At 42.4% G+C, this 17,295-nt stretch overlaps 2 protein-coding genes across 8 annotated transcripts in view; one reads left to right on the forward strand and one right to left on the reverse strand.

Annotated features, from left to right (window-relative positions):
• RPGRIP1L (RPGRIP1 like) overlaps nucleotides 1-5,111 on the reverse strand; it is a 45,106-nt gene extending 39,995 nt beyond the window's left edge. The window contains exons 1-3 of one of the 7 annotated variants that reach the window (XR_007777595.1): nucleotides 3,819-5,111; nucleotides 973-1,064; nucleotides 60-204 (exon numbers count right to left, since the gene is read on the reverse strand). Coding sequence is in view for 5 of the 7 variants with exons in the window: in XM_018914125.3 (XP_018769670.1) it covers nucleotides 60-204; nucleotides 973-1,057 (230 nt within the window). In the remaining 2 variants the exon portion in view is untranslated. Of the gene's footprint in view, nucleotides 1-59; nucleotides 234-972; nucleotides 1,109-3,818 lie in introns of all 7 variants that reach the window. The other 6 variants (XM_018914125.3, XM_018914122.3, XM_018914131.3 and 3 more) reach the window with 6 other exon arrangements.
• A 714-nt stretch (nucleotides 5,112-5,825) lies between these two features.
• On the forward strand, nucleotides 5,826-16,810 carry LOC108962034 (uncharacterized). The gene is made up of 2 exons (XM_030228785.2): nucleotides 5,826-7,526; nucleotides 13,570-16,810. The coding sequence occupies exon 2, from the start codon at nucleotides 13,654-13,656 to the stop codon at nucleotides 14,938-14,940; it is 1,287 nt and encodes a 428-aa protein (XP_030084645.1). The 5' UTR covers nucleotides 5,826-7,526; nucleotides 13,570-13,653; the 3' UTR covers nucleotides 14,941-16,810.
• The last annotated feature ends 485 nt before the right edge of the window (nucleotides 16,811-17,295 follow it).

Here is a 17,295-nt window from a genome sequence, read left to right on the forward strand (position 1 = left end):
GATGCTTTAAAGGGACAAAAAGATACTGTGAGTTAAAATAAAAATATTAAACCCCATACCTTTTAATTTTCTCCTCTTGCTTATTGGCATACTGTTTGAGTAGGATGTGGTCATCACGCAGACGAAGAAATCTGTCTTCCAGTTCCTCTCGACTGATTCTTGATATGACTTGTCGAGCTTTCACATTCTGTGTAGATGAGGATTCTACCCAAACCAAGGCAACTTTAAATTACCTTCAATACATTCAACAACATATAATTCAAAGTCTATCTCACTTTGAAATTCTAATTAAAAAATTAATGAAAATTTTCAAGTAATATAATATTTTACACTTGTTTCAGTCTATTGATTAATTTCCTCAGACTTACTGGCAGGTTAATCACTTCCTTTTTTCTTTCTCTAAGAGATTAAAAAAAAACAGTAGTTCAAATGATGCAGCAAACCGATTACCTACCAGGCAATGCAAAGAGAACAATTTAGCAAGCAACTAGGAATGGTCAAACATAATTAAAAGATAGGTTGAACATTACCACTGAGATGTTTTCTAATGTTTCAAAGTGAACATACTCTCTTGAAGCTTGAAAGAATTAACTCACAGTTGTGAAACCAAATTCAAATACAAGACTAAGCCCAGCAGTTCCATTCTAAAAGCAGCTGAGAAACATAAAAGAATTGCATAGTACTTTTGGCTCCCATTTTCTTAAATGGATCTGACCTTGTCCTCAGTTCAGCAAAAAAGAATTCTCTTTTCTTCTGGAAGGATGAACATTATAGTTTCAGGAGTTTTCCAGTTTTTAGCATCTCACAGCAACTTCTCTTTTACAACAACTTACTTGAACATAGAATGAGTCACTGTACCTTTCAAAATTTAACCCAGACTTTGATCTTCATTTTGTGAAACATTTTTAGAAAGAAGCTAAGGAAGCCACTGAGCAAAGTCTGCAATTGCAATAATTAGCATCTGATACAAACCTTGTAATCCTTCAATTCCAGCTGGAGTAAGGACTGTATCTCTCACAGCCACGTTCCCCACAGTTTCATCAGCTGAAACAGGCATGGCTTAACTAGGAATAACAAAATTCAAATGCTTCTCCATCTGCAATTTAAACTGTGACACTAGAATGAACTACAAAACATCATATAAAATGATGGCAAAAGTAATGACAGATTCACTGGAATGACTGATTTGTGCATTGCTGTAAATGTTCCTATCTCAACTGAATTACTCAGAGGACAATCAAAACCTTCAAGTTTAACATTATGCCATTTTTAATCCATGCACAAAATATGGCTTATTTGGATATGCAGTAGCTAGCTCCAATTGTATTTAATGCATGCAAAATGTATGAGCTTTTAAAGTTCTAGTTCTAGATTTTCTTCAGCAATCTTTGGGCTAAGGCCATATTTCCAAGCAGATGTGGGAGGAGAATCTGATGGGGTTTCTTCTCTGTCTTTTGTTTTTGGGTTTTTTTTGGGGTGTTTTATGTGGTTGAGTTTTTTGGGGGTGTTTTTGTTTTGGGGTTTTGTTTGTGTTTTGTGGGTTTTTGGTTTTTTAAAATTGTTTGTTCATTTTAAGTCATGTCAAAGCTTAAGGCATCAACTGGTAGGTGAATGACATCCTTCACATTCTGAACGGGACTCTAAAATGAGGTGCTGGGGGTTATGAAGTCATTTCAGTATTACCTGCCAGTCTCTTAGTCTTCTTTCAATCACTGTCCTAAGAGAAATTACTTTTTAAAATAGAGACATTCCTATGAATGATATTCATAAATCCAAACACATTTCGTTTTCAAGACAACAGAGAGCTTAGCTACATGACAAAGTGAGATTAGGAAAGTATTAATTAGAGTATTAATCACTGTAATATATGAAGATACTGGTGTTTCTTTCTTGTCTTCCAGAAAATTAAATGTTGGCCAGAGAATTAAGGAATGCTGAACATGAAAAGGAGGCACATGAAGTTCTTAGGATGGCCTTTCCCCCCCACATTCTTACACCCTTCAGATGATATAAATCCTTAGTGAATCCAAAAATATCTAGGAATCTATTGGCATATTAACAGTGATGTTAAAAAGACTTGCATTGTGGGAATCCACAAAATCAGAGGGTTTTGGGAAAGCTGCAAAAGGCAGGCCTCAGGGACAGCAGAACTGTGATTAGAGCCAAGCAGTAGCCATGAGATAGGTCAGCAGAAAAATTATTTAAAAAGTAGAAAAGCAAGGACGAGTAGAACAATAGTCTGTGTATTAACGCTTGTCTAGGCTAACTTCCTAAGCTGCAGAAAAGTTTATCTAGCAAGATATTAGGAAGTTTGAAGCTTAATAATGGAGCTCTGTGCATTGTGTTTGAAAGCTTACAAGCAGGCATTGTATTCGAAATAAGCAAGCATTGTTTTAACTGAGGGTAAGTGTGCTTCTAGCGGTTGGATGGAACCACTGTCAATATGCTTCTGCTTTGTGTGATTGGTCAAAAAAGTTATAAAGTAAGTTGTAACATTAAGTTCTTTGTCTGCTGCTTGGGATGTGAGCTGCTCGCATCTTCCCACTGTCATAACCATGTAATGAGACTGATGCTGAAAAATAAAACAGCTCAAGGCATGTTCCCACAGCAGTCCCATCCAGTTCGTGGTTTGTACATAGCCCCCGGCCAGCGAAGACAGAGGTGATATACAATAATCAACAGACATTCCATAAAATGTCTCTTAATTTTTTCATCAAAACTACTGCCTAAGTGATGCCTTTCTTCTGCCAGCAAAGCCGTCTATCATAAACTAGTCTCCATATGGCTTTGTCCTAAAGGGAAAAAAAAGATTAATGGAAGTTCCTTTTCCAACAAGTCAGTCTTGCTTCCAATCTTTTTCATCACTAAAATTTAGAATCAAATAACAATACCTGGACAGATTCAGATGTTATGCTGAACCTTAAAAATTTTAATCAGATTTTATTTCTAAGAAAAGTCACCATATAGTCACTTAAGCACTTTTGTTAATCAAAAATAAGTGAAAAGAACTTTGCATACAAAGAGAGGAAAATTTTCCATATCTCTAGAATTAGCCTATAAGAACTTCCAGTTAGATATAAAGAAGAATGTTATTGTTATTGGAGTTCAAGAAACTTTAACTTTCTTATATACTGCAGTACTTAATGTTTCCATCACCATCTGACAAATTAAAAAACACTGCATATGACTTTGCTGGGTTATGCGAGACCAGCCTGTAACAAGATGAATGCTTAAAACTAGAGAATCAAACCTCATGCTTTAGGTCCAAATTTTTATATAGGTCACAGAAGCAAACTGTTGCACCAGCATCGTTCCAAAGTAGCAAAACTAAAGATGGATTGCCTAAATTTTTAAAAGCACTTAGCCAGTGGTGGTGGGAAGCACTTCTAGGGAAGGGGGTTCTAGGGAAATCTTTAAAATTACGACATCTAATCGTTTCAATGTGGATTTAGAATTTCATAAGTCTTTTACATGGCCAAAATGATGCTTTTCTTGCTATTTTCCCATACTCGGGCAGGGTAACACACTTCCCGCTTGAACACAGCGACCAACTCTCGCTTTTTAGGTACCAAATAGACACTGCAACCGAAAAGGCCTCTCAGGCTGTTCTGAATAAAGCGGTGAGGCATTGCCTTTCCCACGGGCATCGAGATGCGCGCGAGTGGCCCCACGGGCCTGACATCGCTCCACGAGCTCCGCCGCAGGCTGGCTCCCCGGCTGGGGACAGCCCGCTGCAGGGAGCGGTGCCACATCCCCCTGAGCAGCTGCGGCCGCGCCGCGCTCCTGTACCCTGCGGAAGATCAGCCGCTAACACTCACCGCCCCGCCGGTCCGGCGCGATCCCCAGCCCAACGCCGTAACTGCCGCGGGAGAAAAGGCTCCGTCCACTTCCGGGGTCGCGCGCCCTGCTGCCTGCTGGGAGTTGGAGTTCGAGGCGAGGCCGAGCGTCGCCGCCCCACGCTCGGGACCCCGTCTCGGCCTCTGCCCGCGCAGTGCTCGGGAGCAGAGGAGGGGAGCGGAAGCGAGAACTGACGTTGCAGCATTTAAGAAAACGTGTGCAGCATGCAAACGTTTTCTTAAATGCTGCTTTTGATTGCTGTTGTACCTCTGCTGGGTTTGTTTACAAAATAGCACTCCAGAAAAGCAGTAAGTGATTAATTTGAAAGTAATTGTAATGATATTAATGAAAGGAAGGCTAATTCCATAAAAAGAGTAGAAAAAGCTTTCTAAGATTGCAATTCTAAGATACACCTGTACAGGGTATACTGGGTTTGGTATTGCTGTTAAATTTGCTATTTGCTATTGCTATTAAAAGTGTTTCACTATGGGACAGGTGTTGGGAGGAAAAGGTTAAAAACAGATTGGTGATGACAAAGTTGTTTCAAGAATTGTTTTCCCACAAAGAGCAACCTTGTCCCTGAGAGATCCTAAAATTACTCAGTGTGGAAATTTTAGGTATCTGTGTTTGCTTTAGGTTGTTTACTATCAGCTGAGAGAAAAGGAATTCACTCAAAGAAGATAACAGGATATTAACGACTTAAGTGCATTTTCCCCATACGCTTAAGCCTACTTGTGGTGGGGGGGAGGTGGGGGAAGAGGGATTAAAGAAGCTTAGAGGTTGTAAAATCACAGCCCTGTAAAGCAATGTGCCTGTGCCAGGCCTCATGTTGCGTTAAAGCAGTGCACAGGCCTGTGGCACGCGCTTTTTGCCCTTGCTAAAATAGATTAAGCTTAGCAGTGTCTGTGTTTGCTGTTTTGCCAGCGTGGTGATGGAATAAATCTATTCTATATACTTTAAAATGAATAGGGCAGGAGATCCTTTTCCTTTTTAAAGCCTTTTTTAAAAATCAGCTCAGGTGGGAGGAATTGACAGGTCACACTCACGCCGCCACTGCTTCCAGAGTGTGGCACAGAGGAGGAGCAAAAGCGCAGGGGGGTCCACCAGTTGGCAGGCAGAGGGGGGGATTCTGTCTTCACAAGAGCACCAGGAGATTGTCCACTTTTATGGCTCGACATTCAGGGTCCTCACCCCAGCCTACATGCTCTCAGGTTAGGATGAGAGGCAAAAAGGGTCCGAGCAGACTCCATGTGAAAAACACCAATCACTTGTTTTTTAAATTTTTAAATATTTAATAATAATAAAATAGTTATAAAAATAGTAATACAATTAGAGTAATAATAATTTAGACAATTTGAATTAAGACAATATGAGACAATAAAAACAAAGAGTTATGGACGTCCGGGTACCTTTTTCTCAGCAGCACAAGCCCGAAAAAGGACACCCGTTAACAAAGGATTAACCCTTAAAAACAACAGCCTGTTGCATATTCATACACTTCATGCATGATGCATAAATTCCATTCAAACACAGGATTCGGCCTGGTCATCGTCAGCTTCTTCCTCCTAATCCTAACAGTGCCTTCGAGGTGGGAAGAAGTTAATTTTTTCTGATAAGGGAGCAATAAATTCTTTTTTCTCTGAAAGATTTAGGTGTCCTGTGGCTGCTATCTCGCTGCAAGTCCTTTCTTTTTAAAAAAAAAGTATCCTACATAGCATAGTTTCTATTTTAACAATTTTTATAACCTAAAACTATATTTCACACACTACTGAAGAGAATTAATACAGCGTTACTTTCTAACACAACACATATAATATTCATTTTAATATTTGCGAAAAGCCAGTCATAAAATACGCATTTTTCACACTCCAGATTCCATTCCTCACATCAGACATCACCCCAATCTCTCAATTCTGTGTTGGCTCATTGTTTTGAGGGTCTTTTTCCTGGGTTGGCTGGGGGGGGGAGGGGGAGGGTGGGGGTTGCCTCTCTTGGGTCATTCTGGGTCTGAGGTTATTTGCATGTCAACTCCAATGTCCCCTCCTTTCACAATCTTGGGGGACGCCATCCTCCTGGCAGCAGGCCTGGTCGTACTGACAAAAAGGGGAATTCTCAACAATAGGGAGTTAACGACCGACTCTTACAAAGAACTCTCCTCTGCCAGAAGGGGCTCAACTGGTAAATCTTCAACCTTTAAAAAAATGGGTAACCTTTTTTTACTCATAACATACTTCATATGTGGATTTTGGCCATCTTGGTTACCTGCATATATTTTGGCTCCCACAGCAGGGGAAAGATCTGATCTAAGTCTGCAACTAAGGATTTTAATAGAAAAATAACTTTAGAGCCTGTTGGCAGTAGTAAGATTCTTAACTCTTTAAGGACAACCTGGTTATTTTGTAATTGGTCTTGTTTTGGTATAGTTGTATGCAGTTAAATGCTATCTATCAAAATTCCAGAAATGGGCTTTTGATTTGTAATTATGCAGTATGTTTCTTATATGTGATAAGCTGGTCTCACTCTCTCAAATTTTCATGTGTATAGCGGGTTTTCATTTATGCTGTTATAGAAGAACAATTCTGTTCCAAGTACACATATTAGAAGTTCTTTAGAGTTCAGGGCTATCTGGTGGTTTAATTTTAAATTTGGTAGAAATATTAATTTTGTGTAGTGGTTTTGGTTTGTTAGTTTGAGATTTTGTTAATTTTGAGATTTTTTAGGTAAGATACTGATGTAGATACATATTATAATATTGGTTCTTTGCAAATGTTAACATGAATATGTGTTATATTTTTGAAAGTTATGCTGTATTAATCTCCTTTAAGTAGTGCTCTATTAATCTCTTTCAAGTAGTGTGGTAAACATAGTTTTAAGGCTATAGCATAATATTAAAATAGAAACTATGTGATGTAAGATACTTTTTGTAACTAGCTCAAGGAAATCAAGAAATTCTTCACATTATCCTATCTGGATAGAGATAACAGCAAGCAGACGCCAAGATCCCAAGAAAAAATTATTGCTTCCTTATCGGGAAAGCTCAGACTTAGAGGAACCAAGAAGACTGGTTTTCAAGAGGGGGTGGGGAAGCTAAAAAGCAGAAACACCCTAGTGTGAAAGGAATGTTTGAATCATGTATGAGATATATGAATATACAATAGGCTGTTGCTTTAAGGGGTAATCCTTTGTTAGCAAGGTGTGCTTTGTGGCAGAGTGCCAGGCACCTGGAAGTCTGTAATTCTTTGCTTTTTATTGTTTCTTATTATCCTAATTTTTATTACTATTTTCATTACTATTAAACTTCTAAAATTTTAACAAAAGTGAATGGCATGTTTCCCATGTATTAAAGAGTGTGGTCGGTTTGGTGTTGGTTAATTACTAGTGTATTCATTTTTTGTTGTGAAATAGGCTTAAGAGAAAGGTAAAGTAGGTTTAAAATTTTAAAAGGTGTCATGGTTTGAGCCTGGCGCAGTGCCACTGCCCCCATGAAAATGCTTGCTCCCTGGTGTCTGCTGTGACATGTGATCAGAAATAGAGCAAAGCAGGCTCCAGCTTAGGAATAAGAGGGGAAAACTTTATTACCCTACAACTATAAAAGAAACACACAGAACTCAACTTTTCGCAAGCCGGGAAACCCGATGTTGGAAAAAGAATCGGGACTTGAGACGAAAGTCCCGGGAAAGCGACAGAAGGTAAGGAAAATAGTAACCTTCCTTGAGAAAATGAGGTTGGGAAAGGGCAAGGAACAAAAGAAAACCCAGGAGAAAATCCCTCAGGTCCCTGGGAGAGTGTTACCAGAAATACCCTGAGATAGTCCTCTGGGGTGGATGCTGGAACACTGGGATGGGAATCTGCGGAGGTGGGGAAAACCCAAGGAAAAGATGATCCATTTAGGTATGGAGAAATGGGGAGGGAGGGAGATCGGACAGTACATGGTCTGGCCGATATTCGTCATGTTTAAAAATTGGACCTGTGAGTGTTTGACCATGTGAACGGTTGCAGTCCATGGGATCTTGAGGAAATTGAGTATGCAGACATGTGGAGGCATGCTCGCCCGAGTCTGTACCCAGTGAGAGCCTGCCAGCGTGCGGCGAAAGCAGGGAGGGAGTGGGAACCTTTGGAAAATCTTCCACCACCTTACCTTGTGGCTCCACAGCAGCCAGATCCTGCGCTGGCATAAGCGGTGCTGGGGATGCCTCCCGAGGTGGGGGTGCCGCAACTTCAGGTGACTGCACCATTGCTGCTACCAGAACAAGTGGCGGCATCTGCTCCCCCACATGGCCACACGGCTGCAGAGCAGCCACAAGTATCCCCGAAAGTCAAAGAGAAGGGGGTGGGTGTCACCAGGGACACCGGTGGGTGTCTCTCCCCCGGCACGCTGAACTAGGAGGAGAATGAGGAGGTCAACCATGGGGGAAAGTGGGGTTGAGGAGGAAAAACTTGGTATCTATCCCTTACGGGAGGTACCGATGGCTCCAGGGGTGATTGGATATGTCCACACCCTGATTGACATGATGTAAGGGCGTAAGGGCGTTCAAAAAGGAGATGGGAAAGCTGATGGATGACCCACTAGGAGTAGCGGAGAGGATGAGTTTTTGGGAACAAGCATATACACTTATGAGGATCTCCAAGCGATCCTCAGGTCGTTATTTAATAATGAGGGAAGAGACATGATCCGATCAGCTGTGATCAAGGATTGGGAAAGGTGAAACCCGAACGGGGGGGTCCGGGGATGAACGGTGGCCAAACCAAAAGCCGTCTTGGGAAGCCCAGACGGAAGAGGGGAGGCGGAAGATGATAAATCTGAGAAATATGGTGATTCAAGGTATCAGGGAGGCGGTACCAGAAGGGCAGAACATGAGCAAAGTGCTCAGAGAATGTCAAGGGAACGATGAAACACCTACGGAGTGGTTGGAGAGACTCCGAAAGGGTTTGAGGATGTATTCAGGGACGGACCCCGATTCCCCAGTGGGGATGGTGTTGTTGAAAACTCAGTTTGTGGCAAAAATCTTGGGAAGATATTTGAAAGAAATTGGAGAAAATAGATGGCTGGCAGGAACAAGGACTGCAGGAACTGTTGCGGGAGGCTCAGAAAGTCTACATGCGCCAGGACGAGGAAAAACAGAAAATACAAGCTAAAGTCCTGGTGGCAGTGGTGAGAGAGGCTCAGAAACAGGAACGGGGAAAGGATACGGCGAAAAAGGCACCGACAAAGAAAACAGGTCTGTCTCAGGCTCAGGACAAGGGTTCGGGTGAGCAAAAGCGGGAGTTTGAGTGCTATTACTGCAAACAAAAGGGGCACATTAAACGAAATTGCCCCAACAGAGCCAAGGCTCAGGAAATGTTTCAGGAAGATTAGGGGTGTCAGGGGCTTTTCAGTTTGGGTACCAGAACATCTAGGGTGCCTTTGATAAAATTAAAAGTGGGACCCTCAAAGAAGAACTACAGTTTATGGTGGATTCAGGAGCAGAGTGGACGACGGTGTTACAAATACCAAAGGGATGCTCTTTGAGCAATGATTCCATGGTGGTAACAGGGGCAAAAGGGGATCCCATACGTAAAGAACGTTGAAATAAGCACAGGAAACAGAAGGCACTTTGGTAATATTTTATTAGCAAAGGACGCAGACTTTAACTTGCTGGGGCAGGACATGGTGGTTGCTTTGGGAGTTGGGCTATCGGTGGAGAGAGCTCAGCTCAAAGTGAAGCTTTATAGCCTCACTGCCCCTGATGAGGAGAAAATAGACCCGAGGGTGTGATATGTCCCGGGAGAAGCTGGGAGGTTGGACATAGAAGCGATTTGGGTGGATATTGAGAGACCCAAAGACCCTATAAGGGTCAAACAATACCCCCTCTCCATGGAAGGGAGGAGGGGCTTGAAACCAGTGATTGACGAATTAATAAAGAAAGGAACACTGCATGTCACGACATAATACCCCGATTCTGGCAGTGAGAAAACTGGACGGCAACTTTAGGCTGGTGCAAGATTTACGGGCTGTGAATCAGAGAACTAAGACTCTGTTTCCCACTGTTTCGAATCCTTACACTTTGTTAAACAATCTCTCACCTGAAGATGCGTGGTACAGCGTGATTGATTTAAAGGGTGCTTTCTGGACGTGTCCTCTGGATGAAGGCAGTCACGATTATTTCGCATTTCAATGGGAAGGTCCGGAGACAAATAGGAAGCAGCAGCTCAGGTGGACTTCGTTGCCTCAGGGCTTTGTGGATTCTCCAAACTTATTTGGGCAGGCACTTGAGCAGGTTTGAGTGAGTTTGTACCCACAGAAGGAACAAAGCTTCTACAATACGTAGATGACTTGTTGGTTGCAGGGAAAGGGGAGGAGGAGCTAAGGATGAGCACAATTGGGCTTTTGAATTTTTTGGGAGAAAGGGGATTGAAGTTTCAAAAACGAAATTGCAGTTCACAGAACCGGAGGTCACATATCTGGGACATTGGTTAACAAAGGGGAAAAAGAAATTGGATCCAGAGAGGGTGGCAGGGATTATTGCTTTACCACCCCTGCAGACGAAAAGACAGGTCCGGCAGCTTTTGGGATTGTTGGGGTATTGTCGGCAGTGGATTGAAAGTTATAGTGAAAAGGTGAAATTTCTCTATGAGAAACTCACCACAGATAGGATGAAATGGACACAAAAGGATGAGGAAGAGTTTAAGGGAGTCCAGGAGGCACTCACGGCAGCGCCAGTGTTGAGCCTCCCTGATGTCAGGAAACCTTTTCAGTTGTTTTTGGATGCTAGCAACCACACAGCATACGGGGTGCTGACGCAAGACTGGGTGAGAATCAGGAAGCCTGTAGAGTGCTTGTCCCAGCTTTTGGACCCAGTCAGCCGAGACTGGCCCACGTGTTTGCAGGCTATTGTAACTGTGGCTTTGCTAGTGGAAGAAGCGAAAAAAGTGACTTTTGGAGCGCCCCTGGTAGTATTTGTGCTGCACAACGTGCGGGGCATACTACAACAGAAAGCGGACAAGTGGCTCACGGATGCAAGGTTGCTGAAGTATGAGGCCATTTTGATTCATTCACAGGACTTGGAATTGAGAACAACAGCTGTGCAGAACCCTGCACAGTTTCTGTTTGGGGAGGTGGCAGAGAAATTAGTTCATGACTGCGTGGAAACAGTCGAACTGCAAACCAAGATTAGGGAGGATTTAGAAGAAGAATTAGATGAAGGGGAAAAGTGGAAGGGGAAAAGTGGTTTGTAGATGGGTCAAGCAGAATGGTTGAAGGGAAAAGACAATCAGGATATGCGGTCGTGGACGGCATGACAGAGGAAGTGATAGAACCAGGTCCCCTGAATGCAAGCTGGTCTGCACAAGCATTCAAATTGTATGTAGTTTTGAGGACATTGAAAAGAATGAAAGTGAAAAAGGGAACAATTTTCACTGATTCAAGGTATGCCTTCTGGGTGGTTCATACATTTGGAAAAATTTGGGAAGAAAGGGGACTGATCAATACAAGGGGAAAAGAACTGATGCATGCGGATTTGATTTCACAAATTCTGGAAGGATTGAGAGGGACGGATGAATTTGTGGTGGTCCATGTGAAGGGGCATTCAGACAGGAATTCAGTTCCGAACCAGAGGGAACAATTTCAGGATCAGGAGGCCAAAACTGCGGCACTTATGGTGGTAAAGTACCCCAGAGATTGAAAGGGAAGAAACCCCTGGCAATTCCCCTCAGCTCTCCCCAAAGGAAATTGAATGCTATGAAAAGATCGGTGGTGAATTGAAAGAAGGTAAGTGGAGGTTATCTCATGGGAGGGAATTAGTTTCCAGAGGATTTACTAGGAGAATTATGCGAAGGTTGCACCAGAAAACACACTGGGGGGCACAGGCCCTGGCAGAGCAATTTCTAAAATTTTTTCGGGTGCAAGGGAATTTATGAATTGGCAAGACAGGAGAAACAAGGGTGTTTGATTTGTCAAAAGGTAAACAAATCAAGAGCCAGGAAGGCTGCCCTGGGGAGTTGCCCCATTGCGTACCGACCATTTGAAAGAATTCAAGTTGATTAAACTGAATTGCCAAAAGTGGGAAGGTTCAAATTTGTATTGATAATTGTGGATAAATTGACTCATTGGGTAGAAGCCTTCCCCAGCTCTCGAGCAACGGCCCAGACAGTGGCCAGAAAAATGTTGGAGGAAATTATGCCCTGATATAGTGTAGTGAATTACATTGATTCGAATCAGGGAACACATTTTCCATCAAAGGTTATTAAGTAAATGTCTGATGCTTTGGGCATTCGATAGGAGTACCACACTCTGTGGCACCCCCAGAATTCAGGACAAGTGGAAAGAATGAATCAAACTTTGAAGGCACAGTTATCAAAATTGATTTTGTATGGGGTTCGGCTGTTTGTCTCTGCTTCCAAACACGCTTAGGATGGTTCTTGCACGCTGGGCCTCAAAAGATGAGTCTGAACTCTAGGTTTTTTCGGTCTTCAGAATTGTTTATTGTTTCTTATCTACAAAGTCCCTTCTCTGCTTGACTTGGATCTGACTAGCACAGCAGCCAAAGGCACTCTGCCCACCCCCAAGGCGGTCACGTCTTTTATAACAAAAACTACGTATATCATATTTACTTTTTATCTCCAATACCTATCACCCTTGTCACCAAGTACACCCTCACCCCAGACCAATCCCCAAGTGCCAACACCACAGCAGAAGATGGATGACAAGAAGAAGAAAGAAGAGTCTTGTGACATGCCTTGATTCCTCCATCTTGTCTCCACAACCCCCCTGCACTAAAACCCCAAAATCTGTGATTTACCCTATAATTATGTTTTCCCTTCACCATTCACACCTGAGTGATTCCCACAGGTTCCATCTCCTCATACATCGGTGGCACATCCCTAGATGGATCAAAATCAAGCCACCAAGTGCTTTTGGCAACATTCCAAGGCTCCTGAGCCCCCCAAGGGCTCCCCCAGCAGCTCTGGACATCAGGAGTGATGTGCTGAGTTCCCACAATTTTGGAGACAAAGATGTCCTGGTTGAAGTGTCTGCCCTTGGCTTTGCTTAATATCCAAACCATGCCTCATTCAGAAAGATGGGGCTCTCACAGTTCGAAATGCTATATGGAATGCCATACAAGCATGGGATGCCAATGGGACACCCCAGATCTGAGGATGGTCAGATTCAACCATACTTGGTTGCGTTCAACAGAAACTTACAGGAACTTCGAAAGCAGGGAATAGTGACATAGAATTCTCCTCTGGAGTTCGCTATTCACAAAATTCAGCCTGGGGACAAGGTGTTTGTAAAAGTGTGGAAAGAGCCACCACTCTCTCCTCACTGGGAGGGTCCTTTTCTTGTGCTCCTGACAACAGACAGGGCCATTTGGACAGCGGAGAAGGGCTGGATGCACGCGTCTAGGGTGAAAAAAGTCAAACAGCAGGAGGAGGCACCCGATTGGAGGGTCATTTCTTCCCCCGGCGACTTGAAGGTCCGACTCCAACGTCCTCGTAAATGACCAGCAACGAGCAGATAAATTGTATACAGTCAGATTGTGTATGCTATCCATTTGTGTGATTTTTGTGATTTAAGTGTGAATATTGTCAAGGGGTTTTTGTAGTTCATTGCAGAAGGGGACAGAGGCCAAAGGGACTCTGCACCCAGTGTTTGGAGAAAGAACTTGATTTGACTGACCATATCCTGAGCTTAGCCACAAGTTTGGGGATCATTGAATTAGATTCTCAGGAGTGGTTTCACATTTTTCAAAACAGGGTGCGTGGGAAGCTTAGGTCCCAAGCAGAAATCCTGGATGTGGAGTGCCGGAAATCCATCAAGGAAGGTCTCATGCAGTTCCGATGCAATCAGGGTGTCTCGGTGGGGTGCCTTTAAGAGGAGGTATGCGGCTAGGTCCGAGGGCGTCTTCCCTGAAGAATACTTCTGCTGCCGTGAAGATGGTCTTTCTCGCCGCTGGTAGCACCCCAGGGGGCGGAGGCAAAGGCAGAGGAGTACGCCTAGTGGGAATCCTGATTGGCCTGAGCCTAGTCATGTGCGGGACGCAGAGTCTGAGCACTGAGATCCCCAGGAAATATGGAAGTGAAAGCTCCATGGATGAGTGTGGAAAATGCACTCAGGTGGTCCCAGTTGCAGGGGACGGGGTACTCTCGACATACCAAGCCCCAGAGGAATGTCTGAACGGAACTAGCAGGTACTGTTGGAAAAATGGCACTCGGGTGAAATTGTGTGAATTGGAAATTGGGACTTGGTGCATCAATCCCGAGGCAGGGTTAAGGAATGGGCAGTCAAACGATCATGGGTTCCAGAGGAAAAAACGTGTTATGGAACAGATGTCAATCCCCATTTGTGACCAGTGTAATCGAACTATGTGGGTCGGGGGAAAGACAGAATCAATCTTTATTGCATATCACCAGGTGAACCCTTTGTGCTATGATAGCACAAGGTTGGGGATATGCACAATTAATGGGAAAATGTATTGGGTGACAAAGAATACGAAATTTGACAATAAAATTACCCGGAACAAGGACCCATTCATATTGGATCTGGCACAGGCAAATGATGGCAGTGTGTGCCTGCAATATGATAGGGTGGTTTGTGGTGTGAACAACAAAGATGATGAGAATCCTGAAGGAAAAATTAAAGAAATAATTCAAGAAATGAAAAGAAGGGAGTCAGAATTGAGGAAACGGAGGATTGACCAGGAAAGGTTGAAAACACTGAGTGAACAGTATGAGGCCTTGGAAAAACAATATGCTGATGGGGAATTACCTTCCCCAGATAGGAACTTATTCATTGATCTGATTCAAGAAATTGCAACAGAGTTGGGTTTATCAAACTGTTGGATTTGTGGGGGGCTGAAATCTGCGGAGAAATGGCCCTGGAAAGGGGAAGGTTTGGCACCAGAGCACCTTCAGAAATGGGATTGCCTGAGGGTCTCAAAATTGGTACGGAGGCCTGAGGGGTGGGTTTTGGACCAAAGAGTGATTAGCTCAATTTGTGTCAGTCAAAAAGGGAGAGAATACACTGAAATGGTGGGATACACTCCCTGTGTGTCTACTTTGATGGTGAATTCTGATTCAAAAAGCAAGGTATGGCTCCCTGCCCCTCCTTTGGGTATTGGAGCCTGAAAAATGATACAAATTGTGAGTGGGATGAAAGAATAGGGTTGTGCTGGGTCCAAAGTCCAGGAGCCAACCCTTTCCAATCCTTGGAAAGTGTAAGAGAATTCTGTGGAGAACCAGGGAAAATAGACATTAAATGGAAAGCCCCGGATGGGATTTATTTGATCTGTGGCATACAGTGAATTACTCCCAACGTGGAAAGGGTCTTGCACTTTACGTGTGATCAGGCCAGTTTTCTTCACTCTCCCGAGAATGAAAAGCAATCTGTTAGGGGCTCTGTTATACGAGACCTTGAAAAGGGAGAGGAGGAGTCTGAAGAAGATAAGACCGGTGATAAGCGTGAAGCAAGCTTGGGGGGAAGAGGAGTGGCCAGCGGCAAGAATAATTGATTATTATGGGCTGGCCACGTGGGCACAGGATGGAAGCAATGGATATAGGACCCAGATTTACTTACTGAACAGGCTGATCAGATTGCAAGCAGATATGGAAATTGTATTGAATCACACCTCCGAAGCACTGGATTTACTAAGTTGGCAGCACACACAGGTGAAAGCCTTTGTGTACCAGAATCGAATAGCATTAGACTATTTGTTGGCCGAAGAAGGGGAAGTGTGTGGGAAATTCAATGAATCAGAAGGTTGCATTGAGATTGATGATTATGGGGAAGCCATAAGAGGTTTGGCGGCCGAAATTAAAAAGGTGGCCCATGTCCCCGTCCAAAAATGGAATTTGATTTTGCAGTCCTCATGGTGGGACAAGTTATTAGATGGAGCATAGTGGAACAAGGTAATATTTGTACTCTGATCAGCAGCCGTGATCCTATTCCTACCCTGTTGATTCCGTGTTTTATCAGATTGATCCACTCTGTAGTCAGGGGAATACAGATTGCAATAGTCCCCATAGACTTGGAGGGAGCTTCTGGAGGTGATGCATCTAAGATTATGTGACTAGGGGAGAGAAAGTATGACAGCAATGCTGCAGAAGCATTGGCAAGACTTGAAAGGCAAAACACTGAAGAAAGAAGTAGTGTAGTGTATCTGGGCATCCCACAAGGGGAATACCAAATAGTATAAGAGGTACTCCGTTTGTGAGGAACCCTCTGTGGTGATGGGTAGGAATAGAAAATTAATAAATTAGAAGCATGAATTATATGGGTAAAAGAAATGGGGAGGGATTGTAGTATATGATAGAGATAATTCATGCTTTGTAAACTGTATGAAAATTATAAAGATCCAACCGTGCCTCTGACCCCCATGGCCAGAAGTAGGGCCTTCCTTTCTATTCAAAAGATTTCCCAGACTCACTCAGATAAAATCATGATTAATAATGAATGAATGAGTCCTTCCCAGGCAATCATTGGCCATTTCTCAGGAATGTCCAGAACATTCACAGAACGGCACCTGGAAGAGATTACACTGAGGAACGGGCTACATCTGAAAAGAAGACCATTTTGAGGAGCTCAGACAACCAACCAAACCTATGGACTAACTTTTGTATGCGACTGAATCTGTATAGTCCCTGTTATACATATGTAGGGACTTACAGAAATCTTAGGTCATTTCTGCTGCAGGTGGAATAAACTGTATATAAGCTGGCGACCTGGAGCAGTTGAAACTCTGGGGAGACGCTGACACTATGTCAGTTTGAACCAGGTTCACCCAGCGTCAAAGTCCGGGGTTGACGCTGTCTTGGCTGTGGCGGTTTTATAATATTCTATTTTTGGTTGTCGATCTAATGAATTTATAAAATATTTTTATAAATTTGGCAGCCGATTTGATCATTTACAACAAGTGATAAGAATTAGAGTAAAATTTTTAGAATACTTTTCTCTTTTTTGTAACTTTTTTTCTGATAATGTAGAGAAATAAAATGAAAAATTTTAGTTAATTATTTTTGGAATAGTTTTTTTAGTTTACTTAGGGAGAGAAGACTCTTTTGTTAATATTATGGAGACCTCTATAAGAAAAAAATAGGGGTTTTATGAGGTTTTTTTTAAATACAAGCCACCTGAGAAAATTTGTAATTGTAAAGTTTTTTTTTATTTTTATAAGTTTTTTTAATAGTTGTGTTTATGGGTTATGTTAACTTATAGGATATTCTTTTAAAAATGAGTTGTTTAAAGGTAAAAGTTTGTATTATTTATTTTAAAAATTAATTTTATTTTTGGGAATAGAGTTTTTTTTCTTGAGTGTAAAGGATTTTTTATTTGTTTAATTTTTGTAGGATTACAGTTATTTTAATATTTCTTTATTTTTGTATGGAGGCTTTTGTATGATATTAAATTGAATTTTTTTAAATGTTTTTTATGTGGTATAGAAAATAAGAGGTTTTTTTATAGTTGTTAAAAAACGTTTCAAAATT

The sequence above is a fragment of the Serinus canaria genome, chromosome 4A (assembly GCF_022539315.1).
Source record: "Serinus canaria isolate serCan28SL12 chromosome 4A, serCan2020, whole genome shotgun sequence".
NCBI classification, from domain to species: domain Eukaryota; kingdom Metazoa; phylum Chordata; class Aves; order Passeriformes; family Fringillidae; genus Serinus; species Serinus canaria.

Bases quoted from the DNA above. Each gene is read 5' to 3' on its own strand.
- LOC108962034 (XM_030228785.2), top strand. From the start codon at position 13,654: ATGCAATCAGGGTGTCTCGGTGGGGTGCCTTTAAGAGGAGGTATGCGG.